At 40.9% G+C, this 24216-nt stretch overlaps 1 protein-coding gene across 3 annotated transcripts in view; it reads right to left on the bottom strand.

Moving 5' to 3' along the window:
* The window catches only part of CERKL (CERK like autophagy regulator), a gene marked incomplete at both ends in the record, with an annotated part of 107886 nt that extends 99869 nt beyond the window's left edge, over window positions 1-8017 (bottom strand). For all 3 annotated transcript variants that reach the window (XM_080690032.1, XM_080690033.1, XM_080690034.1), the window contains one exon: window positions 7792-8017. In XM_080690032.1, coding sequence (XP_080546158.1) covers window positions 7792-8017 — 226 coding nt within the window. The remainder of the gene's footprint in view (window positions 1-7791) is intronic.
* Between the last annotated feature and the right edge of the window lie 16199 nt (window positions 8018-24216).

Raw genomic sequence — 24216 nt, 5'->3', positions numbered from 1 at the left:
AGGTTTCTTGGTTTTTATTTTTTTTCTGGTGATGGAACCCTAGGCCTCACGCATGCTGGGCAAGAGCTCCACTACTGAGCTACATCCTCAGCCCAGAAATATACATTTTCATCTGTCTACGTGTTAGAGAGGCATTGTTAAAAGCAGTTGCCATGAGCTACACACAGCTACCAGGTTTAACTAAAATTAAATATCATTTAAAATTCCACTGAGTCACACTAGCCCTCTTTCTAGGGCTCAGTAGCCACCAGTAGCTGGTGGCACCTGCGTTGGCCAGTTCAGCTCTAGAGCAACTGCTATTACAAGAAGTCTAATTGGCAGCCCTGCTCCAGAGAAGGCATTCTTTGTTATTCCATGGGGAATAATTCACCTTAATAAACTAAAATAATCGAAAATAGATTTGTCCAACATACAAAAACCTATCAAACATTTTAAAACATTAGAAGCAGATAATGCATGCAGCTACTAGGCAAACTGCAATCCTCACAGCATTTTTTAAAAATTTTCTTCAAATTTGACAACTTCAGAACATACAAATTTTAAAAGAGGCACTTTCTTTCTGTGTAGACTGATGAATCACAGCATCATACCTTACTGAATAATTAGTCCTTCAATAATTCACATGAGTAATAGGTCATTTTGGGGGTTAACCCCTGCTCCCATTATTTCTGACCACACGGCCTACTGACAGATGTCTCACTTTGGATGTACACAACAGAACACCGGGTATCTGTTTCACGTACATCTGTTCCCAAACAGCTTAGGCAGATTAATACTTAGAATATACCCTGCTCTGCTAAGTCCCACATAATCACGAACCCTCACTGTCTTAAAATTGTTTTTCTTTCTCATTTTCACGTTTTTCCACATTATCTTTCATGTTAAGTTTCCAATAAGTTCGTGTGTTTGTACAGACCTAAAGTTTTAAGAAATTCATTTAGACTCCTTTACAACAGTAAACACTTGCAAGACCACATTTGCAAATCAGCTTTCTCAGATTTTCTGGTCACTGCTCTAATTCACAGTTGAGGGAGGGTTTTTTTTTTTTAAATATAACATGCAATTGTATAACCTGAGATACTAAGTATATGAAAAGTAGAGTTGTAAATCTTAGTTAGGATTTGAACCCTCATTTCAGTTTTTGAAATATTTGAAACAAAATTCTAGTGCTAACCAAATATGTCATAAAAAGCTTTGCTTAGAAATTTAAGAGAATATAGGAAAGTGAAATAAAATGAGGAAGAGGATGGGCAAGTCCTTTTGTTCATTGTGGGGGGGGAAAATCTGCTTACAACTAGCCTTGACCAACTCCTTTCTTCCAGAAAATGGTTTCTTTGCTTCCAAAAAGGAGACCTGTGAAGAAGCGATTACCCACCTCTCATCAGTGTGGCCTGAAAGGAAGGAGACAAAGGGCCCACATTTCCCATGTGGTTCTTCTAATTAGAAACTCATTAGGACTGCAAGGTTCCTGCTGTAAAATACAACACCCCAGCACATGCACACCAGACGCTGACCCCATCGACCACTCAAACCTTACTCAGATTTCTTTCATTTGACAACATGCCCAGATTTTTTCTTTAAAATGAAACTTCACAGGTGGCCCAAACTGATACTATAGCTGGGTATGGTGGTACACGTCTGTCATCAGTACTTGGAAAGCTGAGACAAGAAGTTCTCAGGTTTGAGACTAGACTCAGTAACTTAGCAAGATACTCAGCAACCTAGAGATACCCTGTTTCAAAACAAAAAATAAAAAGGACTGAGGGTGTAACTCGGAAGTAGAATGCCCCTGGGTTCAATCTCCAGTGCAAAAACCACAATAAAATTCCTCATTGTGTAGTTGAATAAACCAGCTCTGAGGAGCTCGCTGACCTGCCCAAGTCAGCTGGCTACACATCTTGTTTTGTGCAGAATCACCATCTTGGGCTTCTACCCACTCCTGACCTGTCCTACACCACAGACAAGAACAGTTTACAGACACTGGGGAGGGAGGCTTTGAAAGACCCCATAGTGCTTTCCCATACAATAAGGTGCCATTCCCTTAGGAAAGTATGATGTTATTTGGTGAGTCATAATCAGCATTTACCTGTAATGAAAACACAATATAAGACTAACTCTCATATAGCAATGGTAAGCAGTGGTTTTATTTTGAAATTTTGTTTTAAATCATATATCGGCATAAAAACGTCTACAAACAATACTTTTCCATCCCTAGTGTCCTTACCTAGGACAGGGTTGGAGGGGACACATGTTTCCAAGGTGAGACAGCTTGGTGGACATTTGCCATGTGCCACAGAGACCCCTCAGTGGATCGTTCTTAAATGTACCCAAATTTAAGTTTCATGTTGTCTCATCCTACTCATGACTTACTCTCTCCTATCAGTGGGCTTTGCTTTATGAGAAAACAGATTAAAACATATCCAGCCACACAAGACAATAAATACATGCTGATTTGGGGATGCCTCCAAATGCTTGTATTTTCTGCTTCAGTCTAATGTTTCAAATAATAGCTTATCCCCTGGTAAAGTCATGTTCTAAGAAGCCTGTCCTTGGTTAAGAATAAAAACAATGCAATTGGCCACCAGAGGTGGTTTTGAAAATATCTGACTCTGAGAACATTTGATCTAAGCTAATGACTACACTGGGAAATATATGAATCCATACCATCTGTCCACAAGCCCTTTCTGAGCTCACTTTTTTTTTCTTTTTTTTTTCTTTTTTGGTGGTACTGGGGTTCTTGGAAGCCCTTCTACCTCTGGGCTACACTCCCAGACCCATTTTTACATTTTTATTTGGAAACAGGGTCTCCTAAGCCAGCACCCGCGGCTGGCTTCGAACCTGCGCGATCCTCCTGTCTCTGCCTCCCAAGCGCGGGGATTACAGGCATGCGCCACCACGCCCGGCCTGAGCTCACTTCTTGCTTTTGGGGACCTTACCCTCAGATGTAGCACTACCCGGGGAGCTGTCCACACTGGGCCCTGCAGTTGACCTGTCCCATGACCCAAGTTTGACTTTCGCTATTGTCCTCAAAAGCCTCATATAATTCCTCTCTCATTTCTTCAGGATTTTACTTCCTCCTAGGCCAGACAGCTAGCTCAATAGCTACCTTAGAGAAACAGGAATAAGCTCAGGGAAGATATACAAGTAAAATGGTCAAAATTTGTTCTAAATGGAAAGATCATCAGGTACCATTAGCAGGCAAGAAATAAGGCATTTTCGGAACCAAGGGTGCTTTTCTGGACACATGGTTTATAGTATAGTGGTGGTGTCCTAATCTATTTATGCCCTGCTCAATGTTTTCTACCCTACAGCAAAGCAAAACAAAACCTTCCTACCACACCCCTCATAATAGAAAAGCAGACCAACATTAACTCCTACATAAGAAACCCTGGAATGGTACAACAGTGAGAAGACCTTCAAGGAGTTTACTATCTAATGGAATGTAAAATAAAGTTGTATTCTGTATCTCGGAGTATGAGATGCAGTTTTACCTAAAGAGAGAGGAAAAAAACTATATCTAAAAAGAGGGAGAGAAAAAACGAATAAACCCTTGTTAATTTAATGAATTTAAACATCTAAAACAGAAGCACAAAGAAAACCAATTTCCAGTAGCTAGGACAGCAAGGAAAAATATAGTAATGTGGATAACTATTTTGTATTCCATTATATAGTGATAAAATATGAGGAAAATACTCAAAGATGCAAGGACAGGGAGGTGCCAAGCATGGCGATCTCACGCCATGTTGAAGAGGCTCTCATCCCATTCCCTGCTGTAGTGGGTTTCTGAGAGAGATCATCTTTCTATTAAGACAAGGGGGAACCCGAAGAAACAGACGCAGGGTCTTCTACACACTACTCCCATCAAGGAACCTCCACCATTATCTGATATATATTGGGTTCCATATAATATTTTTTAAAAAGAGTTTTGATGCTTAAAAGTGGAGAGAGAATAACTACTTCTTTAGGTTATGAGGGATTAGGAGGAAGTAGGAGTATAATTATCAAGCACAAAAGGTAAAAGTAATCAACAATAGGTGAAACTGAAGTGTATGAATCCAGGAAATCAGTCACAAATTCATTCATTCAACAAATAATGCTAGTCGGGCGTGGTGGCGCACTCTTGGAATCCCAGCGGTTGGGAGGCGGAGACAGGAGGATCGCGCTGGTTCGGAGCCAGCCTCGCTAGCTTAAGAGACCCTGTTTCCAAATAAAAAGTATAAAATAGGTCTGGGAGTGTAGCCTGGAGGTAGAAGGGTTTCCAGAAACCCCAGTACCACCAAAAAAAAAAAAAAAAGATACTGCTCATGTGCTAGGAACTCTTCAAAGTGCTGGCAGTAAACAAAACAGATGTCCTGAGTATCTTCCTTTATCCTATCTAGACCCAGTCTGAGTGAATACTCTGCCAGACCACACTGTATGGATTACGCCTAGTGGTCCCTCTTGCCGTCTGCCTGCTTGGTGGCTTTGGGCTATGGTATGGAACAGAGAAGTAGGAACTTGGGCAACTTAGCCTCCATGTTCCTTCCTAAGACCTGATGAGACCCTCACCAATGACAGGACTTGGGATAAACAGGGGTAGGATGAGCCACAAAACAGATTTAAATAAGTACAAAAGAAAAGCTGGAGGACACTTCCCATTTTCTACTGAAGAACCCAAATGCCTTCATCTCCAGGCTTCTATTTGCCTGTAAAATCGTTTCTGAGCTTCTGAAAAGTGCTAGTAGTCACTATACCTAGAAAGTGACCTTCCAAAGGCAGAACAAAATATTCTGCCTTTTTTTGTTCCCTCAAGAGACAATGTTTTTCCCAGTCCCATCACACCTTTAGGAGATTGAAAAGTGGCCCCCCAAAACATTCAAATCGAGCCCAAACCTCAGGATATGACCATATTGGGAAATAGTGTTTGTTGATGTAATGAAGTTAAAAGATGTTAAGATGACATCACCTTGAACTTAGGGTGGATCTTAAATCCAATGACTTTAGTTCTTATGAGGAAAAAGGACACACAGACACCAGGGCAGTCAGGTGAAGCTCTATGATGACAAGTCAATGAGTGCCAGGAGACACCAAAGCTCAGCCAGGTGAAGCTCTATGATGACAAGTCAGTGAGTGCCAGGAGACACCAAAGTTCTTTCAGCTTTGGGGTCAAGGAAGGATTCTCTCTCGAAGGCTTCAGAGGAAGCATGACCCCGGAAACCAGGCCAGGCATGGGCTATGTACACAAGCGCTGAACCGCGTCCAGCCCACTACTGACACCATGATCTGAGCTTCTGTCCTCCAGAACTGTGAAAGAAGAGTTTTCTGTTGTTTCAAACCAATACATTTGTAATAATCTGTTACCATAACCCTGGGGCACTAATACATCATAAGCCCTCACGAAATACTATCCACCTGATATTTTTTTCTTATAGCTTTTTTGAATAGAGACTTAAATTGATCCTCTGATAAAATTTCTGTAGACAACAGATATCACTCTCCTGAGCACACTGGAATTCTTAAAGCATGGCCCATGTCTTATGAATCTTTATATTACCCACAAGATAGGTATTAGTTGCTTCATGTCTGATAAATGGAGTCCTATGTCTTTCCTAAAAGGTTTAATTATCCAGAAGACAAAGATACCACATCACTTTACATCTCCATAGCATCTAGCAAAGTATCTGAGCACTAAATATAAACATATTTTTAAGAGCATAGCTGCTAATTAGGTAATCAAGTTAGCATCTGCACTGACTAGATCAAATACACTAAAATGAAACTCATTTCTTGCTTTAATGTCAGAAATTAGTGGTACTTTTTGAACCTCCCATCCTGACTTTAGGCTCTCCTCAAAAAGCTTTACTGCTATGGCAAAGGATAACATTTCCATTATCCCAAGTCACCCTTGAACCCAGTAAACAGAACTACCTTCATTATGGATATCTTTATTTACTCTGCCAGACCATCAATTAGTTGCAATCTTGGCAGTGATAACCCTCATAAAACATTTTCTTTGCTCATTATTGAAGATGGAAAAATCACCATAATATGACATGGTAAATTTATCAGTGAAATCAACTATGAGGTTTTAAACTGAGTGACCTTTCATTAACTTATGTGTGATCTAAAAATGTCCCGTGACCACCTTCCGCCATCCTCACCCTTTCTGGGGGACAGCAGTCACCTTTTAACCAGCAAGGGATATAGTGTTTCTCCACCACATCCTATCACCACTTGTCCTCCAAAATATGCTAACTTAGATATAGTTTCTCCTCCGTTCTCTGACCCAATGTGACTGGTCTTCCACTGTTCCGTCTAAGCTAATTCAACATCAGGGAGTAGTTTTCTTATCTCCTCTCCCCCCCCCTTTTTTTTTTAAATCTCCTTCCCTTTCCACATTCATTTTATCTAAGTAAAATATCTCTTGACTCTACCTATAAATAGAGGCACTTACTCAGGTGCTAGGAATCTGCGGCTCCAATTTTAGAGACCCAAGGTAGTTAAATACCAGGCCTTAATTGTAAAGAAAAAGTAGTACACTCAAAAGAAAACCATTGGGTTTTAGGGGGAAATTAAACAAAGGGCCAGCACCTGGAACCTTCAGAGTTAGGAAACCGTGAAGATGTTCTTTAAGGTTGTATTATGAGGAGTGCCGATTAAACTTACTTTTCCTCAAGTACAAAACAGCGTTTCTTTATCCATATCATTATATGCTTTTTACCAGCCCCACGACATCGATTTTTACCGCCTTTTGTCACAGGATGTCTCCTTTTAATTCTATAGTATTTCAGCCTTGTTGTAGGTTAAATTGGCTCTCTGGACTACTCTAAATTCTAATGATAAACTTTGGTATCCCATAATTTAAACTGACTTGAAGACTAACAGTAATACCAAACGCATCTTGCTAACTTTTAACTTCAAAGGCTCAAGAAAACACTGCACCTTGATTTTCAAATCACCTGAAAATATTTTAATCAAAGGTAGCTTTAGTGAAGAGGGGAGCCTGGCCTAGACAGCACGTGTAGAATTCATATGCGGAACCATAGCGGCTGTCCCAGTCGACATGGTTGGTTTTATTTCGTTATTTTTGAACAAGAAAATTTGAAACAGTGACTTTTTTCTGTTCTATAACATAATTGTACACACTGTGCCTTTTTTTTTTCCAACAGAGGAAGGCAATTTTAACTTGGTAAGTTTATTTTTATCTAACACAGGCCGAGTCTTGCATTCCATAGTTTTCCAGGAAGTCATCGCTAAGACCTGATATTGTAAACTGCAGCAGGATAGCACTCCCTAAGATTTTAACAGGCAATGTCATGTAAACCACAAAACCGCGAAGCAATCTTCTAGAACATTAAAAACCAGAAGTTCCTAGACAGCCGGAACAAGCCTTGAGGCTCAACAGCGGCTAAGGACTGTGGGGGCTGGGAAAGCCCAGGGAGCCCCAAGCCCTGGGCTTCAACTACCACAAGTCAGCAGCAGTAGAGTGGGTTTCAGAGCCCCGTGATGGTGTATTTTGTACACAGTTTACACCATAAACAGAGGGTTAGAAGTTGGATTAGAACTTTGGTTTGGAGGGGTGGGTGCGCTTCTCGCGTTTGTAAATCACCTACTCTCGGAGGAGTGATCTTGGCGGAGTAGCCTAGGATGCCTTTGGGGCCAGGAACGTACCCCAGGAGGGGAAGCCAGGAGGGAGGCGGGGAGCTGGGGACCCCTGTTTGGAGCTGGGCGGGCGGAGGCGGTGACTCTCGGGGGTGGAGGGGGTGGAGCAGCCGGGGGAGGTGGAGAGGGGGCGGGCGGCCTGGCACTCACCGTCGGGGCGCTCGGGCCGGATGGGGCGCCACCTCAGGGCGCGCTCGCTCAGCACCACGTCGCAGCTGCCCCTCCTGATCTCGAAGATGCCCCGGAGCAGAATCTGCTCTGCCGACGCCTGAGTCGGCTGCGGGGACGGGGACGGCGCTGCGGTGCAGGCGGACGCCTCTTCCTCCAGGCCGCCCTCCAGGGCGCTCACTCGCCTCCGGCTTCGGCTCCCGGGCATAGCGGAACGGGGGGGGGATCGGCCCGGCCGGGGTCCCGCGAGGCCTTCAGAGGAGGAGGTGGTGGAGGAGAAGGAGGCGGCCTGGGTAGCAGCAGCTGGGGTTGCGTCGGGCGCTGCCACAGCAACGACGCGCCCAGCTGAGACCCACGAGCCGGGCGGGGCGGGCGGGACCTGGCGGGCTCCGGGCTCCGCAGCCTAGGTCTCCTCCAGCCAGCCACGCACCGCGGCAACCACGCCCGGAGTGCAAATAAGTAGCTCCCCTCGGCTCATCCCCTACTGTTCCAAAGACTTGACATTGCATCGCCTGGAATACCGCAAGCCAGCGCTTCTCAAACTTCGGCTTGCACACAACCCCGAGGGCATCTCGCTAATATGCAGATTCTTTATGAATAGGGCTGGAAGCAGCCTCCCCACGCTCTGCGTTTCTAAGAAGCTGCTGGCTGGTGCGGGTGGCACCGCCGCAAGCGGGGAGCATGCTTTGAGTTGGAAAAAGGTTGAAAAGCTTCAGTTCACTTCTTTTCCAGTGGGCTAGAGAGATTACCAGCAGCCACATGGATTCTCTAAAAGACTACTGCTGTGAAGTAGTGTCACCTGGGAAAGGGACCGAGTCCCGGGCGATCACGTTTAACTTTCTCCTGATAGCTTGCTTGTTCCTGAAATTAGCTTGTTAATTTGGAAAACAAGGAGAGTCTGGAGGCACATAGTTCTCAATCGTGGCTGTATAGGAGTTACCTGGGGCCCTCCCCCTCTCCCCCAGTGAAGTGTGGTGCTCAGGATTGGACCCAGAGGCCTCGGCCTCTTAGCTACATTCTCAGCTCCATTTTATTTTGAAACGGCTTCTCGCTAAATTAGTACCGCACCTGAAACTTTGATCCTCCTGCCCCAGCCTTCCGAGTATTAGGATTGCTGGCTGGAGCCCCATGGTTTACCAGAGGAGCTTTATAAAATAACAATTTTCCAGACCAGCCTGGGAGACAATTAGCTGGAATCTCTGGGGGTAGGACCCAGACTATAGGACTTTTTAAGTCCCCCCAGGTGACTCCAGTGCTGAGCCAACACTGACAATATCTGTTCTTTGGAAGACAGGGGCAGGCAATTGGGGATGGAAATGTAGGCTGAGGACAGTGAGACCCCACAGGAGAACCAGCCTGGGAGGTAAAGCAAGCAGGAGGGTTTTTATAAGGCCATTATAATTCTAGTAAGAAAGGCCAGGATTGAAAGAGGAAATTAAATTCATAGAGTTGTGAATCTAGTTGTAGTGCCTAACCAATTCCATCAGATGGGCAGCCAGTTCTCATGCTATATTCATGGCCTTTACAGTCAAATATAAGCATGAACTGTAGCAGGATTTCTCAAGGTTCTCTGCTCACACTGTAGGCTTCGCCAAATCCCTTTAATAGAGAACACCTTTGTGCCAGTTAAGCTTGGACTCTTACTGTTCAGTGTTCTAAAAGCACATGCCCAGGCTTCCAGGGGAGCAAAGGAGAACATGGGTGAGAGCCACCTGAAGGGACCTATTTCTTGGAGCAAGGAGCAGCTGCTGTGCCCCATGCAGGCTTCAGGTGGCTGGCTCAGCAGTGGTTAGTTTGAATGGGACCCTCCCTGGCCTTCCCAGGAGGAGTTGTGTCTGGAGTCAGCATCTTGTATTCACAGCTGTCAGGCAATCAACAGATTTAGAGCTCACTGGCATTCTCAACGCTTGCTAAGAGCCAGGGCAAATAGGGTGAGGAAATGGCTACTTCTAAGAACCTTTGCACAAGGACAGGTTGCCATTTCTAAAGCTTTGGTCAGGCCAGGAATCAGAAACACCGGCTTTGAATTGCCTTCGAGATGGAAGTAAGAAGGGCTATACAAGCTACAGTGCCCCAGAGCTCTGTCCTCAGGACCTAGGCACATGCACGCAGGCCAGTTCTCTGCTTTATAGACTATCCAGGTATACACATCAGTCCCAAGCACTCTCCTGAGCTTCATAGTATGTCCAACTGTCTACTTGACACCTCTGCTTCATTATTTGATAAGCACCTGAAACATATCTAGAACCAAGCTCTTGATCTTTTCATCACAAACATGGTCCTCCCTGAATGTCTTGAATCAATAAATAATGTCATCAGAATCCTTGATGTCATCCTTGTCTCCTATCTCATGTCCAATCTGCGACCAAATCCTGATCACCCGCCTTCAACACATTCCTCGTTCAGCCTGCTCAGCTTCCCTCTCCTCCTCTACACTGGATAACTCCCCCTCAGTCCTCTCTTCGCTGGCACTAGTACCTCCAGCCTGGTGCCTATTTTCTACCTAGCATTTTATATTACTCCTTAAAAGGTGACAAGAGCATATCACTCCCTGTTCATAACCTTCTGGTGACTTCCCATTATTCTTAGAATACAATCAAAATGCTTAGCCAGACTAGAGGTTCTACAAGATCTGGCCCTGATTACCTTTGCAATATACCAACTAACCATCTTCCGCTTACGCATGCAGCCTCTTTGCTAGTCCTCAGACATGCTGAGCATAGTGTGCTTCTCCGTGCATTAGCCCTTGCCATTCCCCCTGTCTGGAATGCTCCAACACACACACACACACACACACACACACACACACACACACACACACCATAGCCAAAGGAAGGGCTCACCCCCCTTACTTTGCTCCCCTTTCTGCTTAAGGGTCACCACCTCAAAAGGCCATTCCTGAGAACCCTCCCATGATTCACCATCCTGTAACACTGTGTATCTGCTATTATAATGAATTACTACAAACTCAGCGATAAGACAAATGTGTTATCTTATGTTCCTGGGCGCCAAATATCCAAAATTAATTTCAGCAAAGCTGCTTTTCTTCTAGAAGCTCAAGGGGGAGAATACATCCCTTGCCCCTCCTAGTCTCCAGATCTCCTTGCGTGTGGCCCCTTCTGTCTTCAAAGCCAACATTTAACATCTCTCTTCTTTGTTTCTGTTTCTGCTCTTTTTTTTTTTTTTTTGTGGTACTGGAATTCCTGGGAGCACTTCTACCTCCGGGCTACACTCCCAGACCTATTTTTATATTTTTATTTGGAAACAGGGTCTCTTAAGCCAGCGAGGCTGGCTTTGAACCTGCGCCATCCTCCTGTCTCCGCCTCCCAATCACGGGGATTACAAGCGTGCACCACCACACCCGGTGTTTCTGCTCTTATATCTTCTAACTTTGACCTTTCTCCCTCCCCTTATAAAAAAAAATGTGATTACATTGGGTCTACCCAAGTACTCTTAGATTCATTTTCAAGTTCCTTCTGCTATAATAAAATAACGTTCACATGTTTTGATGATTATTAGAACATAAACATCTTAGGCTGCTGTTAATCTCTCTACCATGCCTTGCTGTATTTTATGGCAATTATTATCTCTTATATATTTGCTTCTTTGTTTATTTTCTAGGTTCCCTGTTGAATGAGTTAATGCATTTAGTATTAGAATATAAGAATCTTTAAATACTAAGGAGAGTTATGTCGTTATTCATTCTTGTTAGAATATAAGCTCTTTGACAGCAGAGGGAGTTTCTCTTGCTCATCATTAAATTTCCAGCATCTAGCTCAGACCCTAGTATATAGTAAGTAATCAAAAAATATCTGAAGCAACAGGAAACTGCTTTTAATGTCTCTCTGTAACAATGAGACCAAATACCCAAATTATTTCCCCTCAGTTTCTAAAGATCACTTGTCTCATAAGTGATTCGTATCAGTGCCAATCATAATCTCAAAAGATACAATTCCAAATGCCATAATCCTAAGTGTTCAAATCCCAAAATATCAAAATTCATAAAATCTAATATTCCTGAAGACTAAAATCCCAAAGATCACAATCCTGAAAGATTAAAATCCCCAATGATAAAAATCCTGAAAACCCAAATCTCTTGAAAGAGACAGGAAGCTAAATTCTGAGAAAGGAACCAGCCATGTGATTCAGGGAGGATAAAAAGTCAGTTTTAAAATTCATTATTTGTTGCGGGGCATGGTGGCGCACGCTTGTAATCCCCAAGCTTGGGAGGCGGAGACAGGAGGATCACGTAGGTTCAAAGCCATCTGCGCTGGTTTAAGAGACCCTGTTTCCAAAAATAAAAACAAAAGTATAAAATAGGTCTGGGAGTGTAGCCCGGAGGTAGAAGGGCTTCCAGGAACCCCAGTACCACACACACACACACACACACACACACACACACACAAAATGTTCATTATTTGTGCTGATTGATGATGCTAGGGAAATTCCTTCTAACTGATGAAATTCTAGAAACATTTAATAAATTAAAGCCACACTTGTCTGAAGAAGTCCACAAATTTACTGAGTGGCTCAATGTCATGGTAGGAAAAGATAATAATTACACAACTTAGTTGAAGTGTTCCAGGTGCAATACACAGCCATTTCAAAGGCCCTGAATGAGAATGGACTTGGCTTATTTGAGGAACATAAGGAAGGCCAGTATGGCAGAACACAAGTTTAGTCAGAATGGAAGGAAAATGATAAGATGGGGTTTGAGCAGGTGGGCAGGAATCAGATCACATGGCGTGCATCTCAGAGGCCATGGTGTAAGTCTGGATTTTATTCCACCTCAAGTCGCCACTCAATAATATATATATTGTAGACTGGAGTTCAAAAAGAGTTGTGCTGGTGGTAATTTGAAAATCCTTAGGCACACAATTGTTTGTCATATGAATTCTAAACCTTGAAGCCAACAAACTTTGGGAGATCAAAGGAAAGGATAACATAGGATTGACTACCCACTGGCCGAAATTCAGGCCCATAGAAGTTGGTACTGACCAGTTAGATGTCCTTGTCCTTCTCCCCGGCTGCAACTTCTCTGTTGGCTGTGGATTCATGGGCCTCCATCTGTGGCACTGAGAAGGTGGCTCAGACTTCTCAGGGCTTGCCTTGCTTCTCCAGGAAGCTTGGGTGTTTTGTTTGCAGAACACACTTAATGGCCTCCTGGAAATGCCATTAACAACAGTAGAGAGAATTTGTAGTCTTTCACTCAAACCTGGATTTTTAAATAGTAGGGATAGAGATTGTGTTTCTAGACCTAGCCAAAACTATTCCAAATATAAAGTGACTATGTGATTATTAAACTAGAAGTCTTACTGTTTACTGCTCTGGAAACAATTACCCTGACTATAGTCAGTGTAAGAAAAGCAATGTTCAGAAAGCTTCCAGAAAGAGTTTTTTTTTTTAAGTAATTTGTATACATTAGTACACACACACACACACACACACACACACACACACACTTATATATATATATGTATAAATTTTTTTTGCAGTACTGGGGATTGAACCCAGAGGTGTTCTAACTCAGAGGATCACCCCCAGCCATATTTTTATTATTTATTTTGAAACAGGGTCTCACTGAGTTCATTAGTATATTATTTTTAAGAGTTGTATTTGGGCTAAAATTTTGGAAAATCAAACCCCAAATGTTGACCAGCACAAAATATTGAAATCCCTAATGATCAAAACCCCCAAAGTATAATTCTGAGAAAAATAACTTAAAATTTTTAAGTATATTTATTTGCATTTTAAAGGGGAGTTTATTTGAGAAACATTAAAACATGTCAAAAGGGCTCACAGGCCACTACACAATAAAACAGGCAAAAGCAACATATGTATTTTTATAAGCATAAATTCTAAGGCATACTAAAGACAATTACATGGGTATAACAGTTATGAGCAAACCATATTAATAAAGAGATCAATCAAGCCAAGCATGGTGGTATCTGCCTGGAATCCCAATACTTAGGAGGCTGGAGGCTGAGACTAGAAGTTCAAGGCCAGCCTTAGCAGCATAGCAAGACTCTCACCAATTGAGCCAGACTCTGTTTCCAAACAAAAGATAAAAAAAAAAAAAGGTGAGGGTGCAGTTAAGAAGTAAAATGCCTTTGAGTTTAATTCTCAGTACCACCTCCAACACACACACACACACACAAAATATGAGTCAAAAATCAAAATATGGCTGGGCGTGGTGGCGCACACTTGTAATCCCCGCGCTTGGGAGGCAGAGACAGGAGGATCGCGTAGGTTCAAAGCCAGCCTCGCTGGCTTAAGAGACCCTGTTTCCAAATAAAAAAGTATAAAATAGGTCTGGGAGTGTAGCCCGGAGGTAGAAGGGCTTCCAGGAATCCCAGTACCACCACCAAAAAAAAAAAAAAAATCAAAATATGTACTTGCATATCACTGCAGTCTGTAATTGTGTCACTGAGCTTTATGGTTATAGTCACCTGAAATAGACAATCTAAGTCTTTTGGTGAGTTCAGTTAAAAATCACAATGGGTCACCCCCAAATGTAGTTGCCCAAAGATCTAAGATCTCAAGAAATCTTGTCTTTCACAATGTGAAAAGAACGTCTGTCTCTTCATGTATTGAGGCAGTCTCAGTGTTTTTATGTACATACCCAATGTTTATACACAAAGTCAATACTGCGATTGCACACTATACATTTACAAAAAATTAAATAAATGAAATAGGCTAGAGCTCTTTAAAAATCTTTTATACCATGTATACCTAAGTTACTGGAAATTATGTAAAGTTGAAATACATAGAGAAGCAAACTGTTAAAAATAATCATTCTGATAATTTAAAATAGTGGATATTATCCCAGTACTTGAGAGGCTGAGACAGGAGGATCACAGGTCAGCCTCAGAAAGTAGTGAGACTCTCATCAATGTAGCAAGACCCTGTTTCAAAATAAAGAATAAAAATTTAGGGCTAAGGGTGTAGCGTGAAGGTAGAATACCCCTGGGTTCAATTTCCAGTACCGCAATAAATAAAAGAAAACAAAATAGTGGATATTCACTCTTCCTCCTCCCCTGAAAAATTCACTACCATAAGCTTTGTGTATATATGTGATAATACCCATGTCAATCTCAGTACTCTGTATGGGGAAGAGGAGAGTGGGGAGGGAGTCAGGGGAAGGGGTCACCAAGTACTTTGTGCATTTATATCACTGTCAACATGATTTACATTATGACGTGGGACTATAATGCACCAACAACTGCATGTAAAAATAGTGGCTAAAGCTAAAAAAGAAAAAAAAAAACTAAGATGAAAATTCAACCGATGGAAAATACATTGCAGTGATGGATTGTGGGCAACTGCAGAGAGGCCAACTTCCAGGATTCATCATTAACTATATTTTGCAAACTTGCATCATGATGAATAATTGGTCACTTTGTTTTTATGTTTTTGTTTTAGGAATTGGTTCTACTCAGAGAATATACATTAACATTCATTTTCTAGGTGGCATTTCTCTTTTTCAGATTCTCCTATGATTCACTATCCACTGGCATGAGCGTGGACACCAGGTAGTGCATTTCATACCCACTCACCTGGCTTAGCTGCATGTCCTGTCTGAGGTGACTGCATGTCAGCTTCTCAGATGGTGATCTGGTCAATTAAAAGCTGAGTCCAGCTGGGTATGGTGACCCACTCATAATCCCAAATACTTGGGAGGCTGAGAGATGAGGGTCACACTTTCCTGGCCAGCCTCAACAACTTAGTGAGGCCCTCTGCAACTAAGTGAGACCATTTTCCAAAATTAAAAATAAAATAGGGCTGGCAGTGTAGCTCAGAGTTGCAATGGCCCTGGGTTCAATCCTGAGCATCATACACAAAAATACATTTTATATAATAGATGATAACAGATGCCCAGTAAGTGTGTTGAATGCATGATAATCAATTAACTTTTAAAACTGAATCCCATGGTAATTTTTGATATTACTAAACATATGATGCCTCCCAGGTTAGAATAAAAGAGTCACAACAAAAGGCCATATTTATTTTCTTCATGTCAACATATATTTTGAGTGAGGTGAGTTTTAGTTGTGTCCACCTCTCAAGTTATTTCTGATGCTAAATGGGCACATTGTCAAGGTGTCCCAGGGACTGCTTTCTTCTCATGCTGGGTGGAGATTTAGTCAGAATGTTCCTGCTTCTCTGGCTCCTGCTGCCCAAAAGATAGAGGACCATATGTCCCTGTAACAATGATAGAGAAAAATAGAACAAATCCTAGAGTCCTACCAAGTCAAAATATCAAAAAATGTTTGCGTATGCCAGTTTCTTTGTACTCAGATATCAACTCTGTTTAAAATGAGTTGTTCAGCTACATTCTAGGATACACTTCACCAAGTTCAATCTGTCCACCTCAATGGGCAATAACAAGAGGTAACAAAAAGAAAGAAGAGCAGGCTTATTTTTTCCATTTCTCAAGAACTTTCCAGCCCCCTTGTAGGTTTTCACATTCATATACTTGGAGTAAAATTTTGAAATAAATTTTCATCAAATAGAGAGCTAGAAACATTTCAACAATTGCTAGTAATGCTCTATTGTAAATCTTAAATGTGATATAACCAGTCACACAAATGAAATAGGCAGCTTAAATCAGAAATGTCTCCTTATTTTCTATATTCTGTGTATGTATAGATAGGCATTATAGAGAGGAGGCAATGTCTCTTTTTGCTATTGAAAATAACTCATTGCTTCCAATCTTCATATCCACAGACATCAAAGAGTTTGTATTCGACTTGCTGTCTTTGATTCTTCATTATCTGTTATCATTTTGGATGTCCATGGCAATAACTTATATAATCAAGAGTGGTTTCAAAATAATATTTCCCAAACCTGCAAAAATAATATTTCATTTCTCACACAAAAGCGATTATTTCTCAAGAGGTCCAGAGTCAGACTGTTTCTGGGTGGGCTTATCCCATGTCATGTCATTAAGAAAGTCAGGAGCTGAGTGTGGTGGCCCACACTTATAATCCCACACTGGGAGGCTGAGACAAGAAGGTCATGGGTTTGTGGCCAGCCTCAACTTCTTAGTGAGATCCTGTTTCAAAATAAAGAATAAAAATGTAGGGCTGGGAGTGTAGTTCAGTGGTAGAATGCTTCTAGGTTCAATCTCTAGTTCTGGAAAAAAAAAAAAAAGAGCAAGCAAGCAAGCAGGGTCTGCAACTTTCTACTTCACAAGCTCCAAGTGGCAACAAGGACTCCACTGGTAGCTTCCATTAGCTTCCATAGGATGCTAGGGTATGACGAGGCATCATATCCTCTCCATTAAAGTGTCCAAAACTGGCAGCTTTTTCTTTGGCCTTTCTCTTTTTTTAAGAGGGACAAAATTATTTTTCAAAATTCTTCCTAGCAAATTTTCTCTCAGCTCTCACTGATAGGATTCCGTATCTCTGCTCTAGCATATGTCTGTGTTCTAGTTTCCAATAGGGAGACTGGGAAAGGCATCTTCAGCTTCTGGGTAGAAAATGAGACCAACCAGCATGGAGAAAGGAATTGGGGACAGCTATTGGCAAGACAACTAACAATGCCGTAGCATCTTTTTCTTCTAGGCTATGTAATTTATCTACAAATGGATAGCAACCCCCCAATTTTTTTTTTACTTAAAGCAATGATGCTATATCATTTCTTATGATTCTGAGAGCCAGCAGAGCTCAGCTGGGTAGTTCTGCTCCATGGGTGTCAACCGAAGGCACCTGGAATTAACTGCATTCTCGGCTGTGACTGAAACATCCAAGATGGCTTTGTTCACATGTTTGGCATTTCTGATGGGGTTGTTGGAATGAGTGGAGACTCATTGGTGCGCTATCTCTCTCTCTCTCTCTCTCTCTCTCTCTCTCTCTCTCTCTCTCTCTCTCTCTCTCCATGTGGTTCCTCATCATTTCATCATTCAGTAGTTTATCCTGAGCTTTTAAAAAATGACACTGAGTCTAAGAAAGAAAAAGCAGATGCTGCTCATCTTTTAATGTGTTCTAGGCCAACATGGAGTGGGCATAGCATCATGTTTCCCTTTTGCTATTAGTCAAAGCAAATCCCATGGAGAATGGAAAACAAAGCCCACCACTTCATAGAAGATGCAGCAGTCATGTTAAAAAGGAGTAGGCACATGGGGCAGAGGAGTTGCAGGCAGTAATATTTGCAAACAAATGCCATGTACCTTTTAAGTATGGCTGTCAGTAATTAAAATCCCTCCTATATGCAAAAAATACCCTGCCTTTTAAAAAAGTAACAATTTCATCTGATTATGATATCAGGTACAAAGTCCAATATCTCATAGATGTGGCTTTTTGAGTGTGCCCCTCTTTTCCCGGTAACTCATGAACTAAAATACAAATTATCTTCTCATATTCATCCAATGTGCAGTGAGAACAAGGGGAGGATAACTTTGATAGATGTTCCTGTTTAAAAGAGGAAAAGAAGCCGGGCGTGGTGGTGCACGCTTATAATCCCAGCATTTGGGAGGCTGAGACAGGAGGATCCAGGTTCGCGGACAGCCTCAGCTACTTAGTGAGGCCCTTTGCAACTCAGTGAGACCCTGTTTCAAAATAAAGAATAAAATGCAGGACTGGGGGTGTAGCTCGGAGGTAGTACTGGGTTCCATCCCCAGTACTGCAAAAATAAATAAATAAATAAATAAATAAATAAATAAATAAATGGAAAAGATGCAAGGCACCTCACAGTCACTGGTCCATATGAATTCCAAAATTCAGAAAGGCATGTGTTGCTGGGTCACCAGTCCCTGAGAAAGAGAAATTTTCTTATCTCACATCTATTCTGCTCCCTGGATATGATTCTCTAATCCTTAGTAGCTTTTGACTACATCCTCTGGGCTTCTGTCCCTATTGCATTCTTATTTTCTGTAAGCAATCTCCCATGATTGGATTTAGTAGTTTTTCAGCCTTCTTTCTATCCATTAAAAGGTTGAAGATCCAGAAGCTTCTTCTAATTGATCTGTGTCTGTATCTTTTATTCCAAATGGTTTGATCCATTTAGAAACTTTGTGAGCTTTCTTTATGGGGTGTGTGTGTGTGTGTGTGTGTGTAGGAGGGTAATGTATGTGATATCATGGTATATATCTATCTTTATCCCTGGCTTTTGACCAGAGGTCCTAAAATCCAGGTAATTTCACAAGTGATAAGAGCAAAAGGAACACTTCTTGTTATAATATTTAGCTTCAATCCCTGGCTCCTGAAATAACTGCTGAGAGATAAAATGAAAGGGATATCTTTTGTTATTTATAGCAAGCCCCTTTCAACTGCATGGAAGCTTAATGATAATGAGATGATTTTTGGAAAGCACAAAAGGATGGGAAATGGTTTCAGGAGAGCTAACTATATGATTAGAGGGTTGGAACTTTCAGCCTCATCCTTGACCTCAGAATGCAGAATTAGGGATTGGAGGTTGAATTAATTGTCTTTGGCCAGATTAAAACCACGGGCATTCTACCTCCAAGCTAGGTCCCCAACCTTTTTTAGTTTTTATTCTGAAACAGGATCTCACTAGATTACTGCATGCTGCCCTCAGACATGTGATCCTCCTGTCTCAGCCTCCCAAGTACTGGGATTACAGGCTTGCTCCATCATGCTCAGCTTGGCCAGTGACTTCATTAATCATGCTTACATGATGAAGCCTCCACAAAACCCTAAAGAAGGAGTTGGAAAAGCTCCTGGGTTGGTGAAGACATTGAGGTGTTTGGAGGGTGGCACACACAGAGGAAGCATGGGAGCTCCCTTCATACCCTGCCCTGTGCACTCCTTGCATTTGCCTCTTCTGGAGTTGCATCCTTTATAAAAAAAAAAAAATTGGCAAATGTAAGGCAATGTTTCCCCGAGGTTTGAGAGCCATTCTAAGAAATTATGGAACTCAGGAGGAAGTTCCCACCAATTTCTAGACTGTCGGTATGAAGCACAGGAGGCTTGGGCTTGCAAATGACATCTGCAATGGAGGTCGGTCTTGTGGGACTGAGCCATTAAGTGATGAGTTTGTCCCAACTCCAGGAAGTTAGTGTCAAAATTCAGTTAAACTGTAGGATATCCAGCCAGGGTCTGCCACAATTAGAGGTAGATTGGTTAGTGCGGGGAGAGCTCCCACACATTTAGTGCTGAGTAGTATTCACTCCTCCTGCCCTTCTTCCTCCTAATAATTCATGTCCACCTAGAATCTCAGAATGTGACCTCATTATGAAATACCACCTGTCCACATAATATTTAAGTTGAAGTAATGCTGGATTAGGGTGAGGTGTAAATCCAGTCATAGATGTCCTTGTGGAGGACAGGGTATGTGAATACACAGAAAGAACATCATGTGAAATGAAGAGAGAGGTGGAAGGGATCCGCCTTCAAACCCAGGGACTGCAGAGACTGTGAACAACCAGAATCTGCAAGTTTCCAAGTAGGAACCAACAATGCTGACATCTGATTTTGTAATTCTGGTCTCCAGAATTATGACACAATACATTTTCTATTTTTTTTTTTTCGTGGTACTTGGGGTGGAACCCAGAGGCTTTCTACTTCCAGGCTATACTCCCAGACCTATTTTCTATTTTATTTGGAAACAGGGTCTCACCAAGTTGCTGAGAGCCTCACTAAGTAGCTGAGGCTGGCTTCGAACCTGTGCGATCCTCCTGTCTCAGCCTCCCAAGCACAGGGATTACAAGCCTGTGCCACCACGTCTGGCATTACATTTGTTATTTTAAGCCACTTGATTTGTGAGTATTTGTTATGCAGCCCTAGGAAAATGATACATATACCAAAGTCTACTATAAATTGATATTAAATAGCCAAAATATAGGGAAGGGAAGTCTATTTAAAATTTTCCTGAAAATATCACCATGAATATTCAATGACTCAATAGTTAACTGCCAGAATATTTTAGTTAGAACTAGATTTGATAAATAATAGATATTAATAGCCATCCAAATTATATAAAAGTATTTTTATTCATATGAATGAACTTAAATTGATATCCAGATTAAACCAAGGGCAATTTAAAAAGAATCCTGTCCTAGATTTCATAAAAAGAATCAAATTTTGACTTTGTTTAATTTTATTGCATATTTAGTCATTGGCTGGAATCAAACTTATCTGTTATAATGATAACATATCTCCTGACAATAAATGATGTTATTCTTATCTTTTTAGAACACTATTTTACTCTATAATCTTGGGTGTGAAAAGTACTTAGTCATGTACTTGCAAAACACAACAGATTATGAATTTATAATTCCCTGCTTTGAGTAGACAAGCACTGTGATTGCTAATAAAACCAGTGGTAGGGAATTAACAGCTCTCTTAAGCACTGTAATACCTGTTCATTGACGTCACTGTAACCCTAACTGACATCGCTGAGAGAGAGCACTAAAGAAATAGTATGGATATGCTAAGATTATACACTGAACACTTTAGAGCAGAAATTATAGGTGCATATAATTTTATATACCACCAAAATATAGAGTAAGCAGAATTGCTGGAAGAGTGATGGACAGAAAGAAAAATATTAGCATGCATTCAAGAGAATTCTTTGTGTGTGTGTGTGTGGTACTGGAGATGGAGCCAAAGGGCATTTTACCTCTAAGCTATACTCCCAGTCCTATTTTTTATTTTTTATTTTGAAACAGTGTCTCAATGAGTTGCAGAGGGCTTCACTAAGTAGCTGAGGTTGTCTGCAAACCGTGATCCTCTTATCTCAGCCTCCCAAATCCTGGGATTGCAAGCATTCGCCACCACACCCAGCTAAAATAATTCTTCATGAATGATAAAGAAAAGTCATAGTCAACAAAAAGCCCGTAACATTTTAGTTCTTCTTTTAGCCTAATTCCAAATTATTTAACCACTTGGAATCAATTTAAAGAAAAGATGACCACAGACCACTGATTCTCAAAAGGGAGAAGAGAGTTTGTTGGCATGCAGTATCATAACAAATTAATTTCAATTGTTCTCTTTTTATAGAATTAATATTTATAACATTCCTGCAGCTGAGAATCATTTGTGATACTCTTCATTTTCCATTGAGTTGGATTCGTATCACCTAATTCCTTCTGAAAGTTAGTATTTATTAAGGACCTCTTATTTCTTTTAAGCACCAGAGAAATAGCACCAACAAAAGAGACGAGGTTCCTGTTCTTGTGAAACCCATATTCTGAGGGAGAGAGATAGGTTAAAAATGAACTAAACACACAGGATAACACCAGATAGGTAATATAATTTTGATGATTTGGGTGGGGTTAAGAGTGGTTGCTTATATTAGGTGGGGGATGACAAAATGATTTTTAGAGGGAGTAGCACTGGAAAAAGAAAAAAAAGAAAGGAAGGCAGGAAAGCAAAAATCTAGGTGTCCGAGCTCCTGCAGTTTCCCCATCGGTAAACTAAGGCACTGGCAGCTCTGAGATGCATGTGCGAGTGAAGAAGCACTTAGTACTGACCTGGTAAGCATGTGAGGCCCTCTTTTTGAGGAGCTGTTCTTAGAGATGAAAGCCTAAAACAGCATTAGCTTTTAATCTTATTAAAACAAATTACCAAATTACCTAGTCTCTGCTAGATTGTATGTATTCTCTTAACTCTTGATGTTATTTCACAGTCACATGGATCCTTTGGATTGTCCCAACCCTGAGGATCCATAAAGATGGCTTATTGTCACTATTTTTCTACCTCTAAATTACCTGGGTAAATAGCACAATCATGTCTCCATGGCCAAACCCACACTTACTACACCTAAAGATTTAGCCCAGTATTAACATAACACTTTGCATTTTAAGGCATTTTAGGATTAGCAATTTAACCAGAAGTCCCCAGAGACTGTGGCCTTGTCTTGTCATAGCCACTAGTTTGGCTCCACAGTTAATTCCATCAGAGCCATTGAACCAAGTGCTAGTGTGTGTGTGAAGAGAATCCATGAGTCAATTGCCAGCGCAGAATTCTTCCTGACTTAGGAAGGCAGATGATCTCAACTTTTGAGTGCATACAGTGCAGATTTCTAGTTGAATTGTTCTTGACAATGGTGTCCTCTGCAACATAATGCCTGGCCAGGAGCCAATGATTATACCACCATACAAATCACTGAGTCTCTGATGCCAGAATGCGTCTTTGCAATGGTAACAACAAGAGTTCCTGGTCCTGGTGTTCCACAAGATGTTGCATTGGCTCTTCTATTTTTTATCAGACCCTGGAATTAATGATCTTATTTAGATAGGCAGTGGTGGATGGAGAGAAAAGGGGAAGAGAACAGGTTTTAGTGTAGTTTAAGAAAACAGTTTTACAATTTTAAACTCGGACAAACCTAGTCTATGTTTTGAAACCCGGTTTTATTAATTGTTTAATAGATATTTTCACTTTAAATGTCTTGTATAATTATAGAACTGAAACAGCTTGGTTCAAACTGTTAGCTAATGATCCATACATCATTTCAGTAATTGCTAACTTCTTTTAGAAAATTCATTAATTTTGTAAGAATATGTATAGACCTTCAAACATTGAAAACATTTGGAGATCTTTTAAAAATAAATTATAACACTTAAAGTTTCTTTCAAATACTTTTTGACTATAACATAAACCTAAAATTATAATATTATGAAGACATGATGATCCCCTATTTAGATTTGTATATAATTTTTAAGAATTAAAACAGATCATAAGTTAGAATTGCAATTGATGTAAATGAATGCTATGCAGAGTATTCATATTCAATAGGAACCATTCACCAGCTAAAGTGTTCAGCAAATTTCGTCTTCAGTGATGAAATTATCTGCTGGATTTTAAATACCAGCCTCTTCTGGAATTAACTCTTCAGAGAATTTTTATATTAGATAAATACATCTCAAGTATTTATTCAATAGGAATAGTAGTTTCTCAAGATGAAGGGATAATAGATACCAAATATTAACTTGTAACAGCAATTGCATGGGAAAAACTAAAAGAAATATTTCTTCAATAAAGCCAAAGTCTCCGGCATCTCTTCTTTTGGGCTTGTTTTCACTCTGTATAACATTTTCTTATTATCTAGATGTAAGAACTAGCCAATTGTAACAATGATAAAAGTCTCTTTTAAATATGGGTAGCAATTCATAAAAGGAATGAAGAAGATCATTTAGGTTTCTTGTGGTTTAAAAATGCCTTCCAAATATTCATTAAACATTTAAGTGAGTAAATTTGTAGAATATGTTTCTGCCATTGGCACTGGTTCTGTGGTATTTCTCTGATCAGATGGAAGTGCTATGTGCGATGCAGAGTGCATGCGGTTCATTCATGCATAAACAATATCATTTTCATAAATTAAAACCTCCCCTGCAGAAGGAACATCTGTGCCTGCCTTTGAATAAAAGATGGTGGCATGTGAGCTACTCCTTGACTGACTGAAAGAATCTCTATGTTTTAGAATGAAATTGTACAGGCAAAACAA

This window comes from Muscardinus avellanarius (genome assembly GCF_963383645.1).
Source record: "Muscardinus avellanarius genome assembly, chromosome: 2".
Classification (NCBI taxonomy): domain Eukaryota; kingdom Metazoa; phylum Chordata; class Mammalia; order Rodentia; family Gliridae; genus Muscardinus; species Muscardinus avellanarius.
The sequence above is the reverse complement of the archived record's forward strand: the minus strand, read 5'-3'. Positions and strand labels throughout refer to the sequence as shown.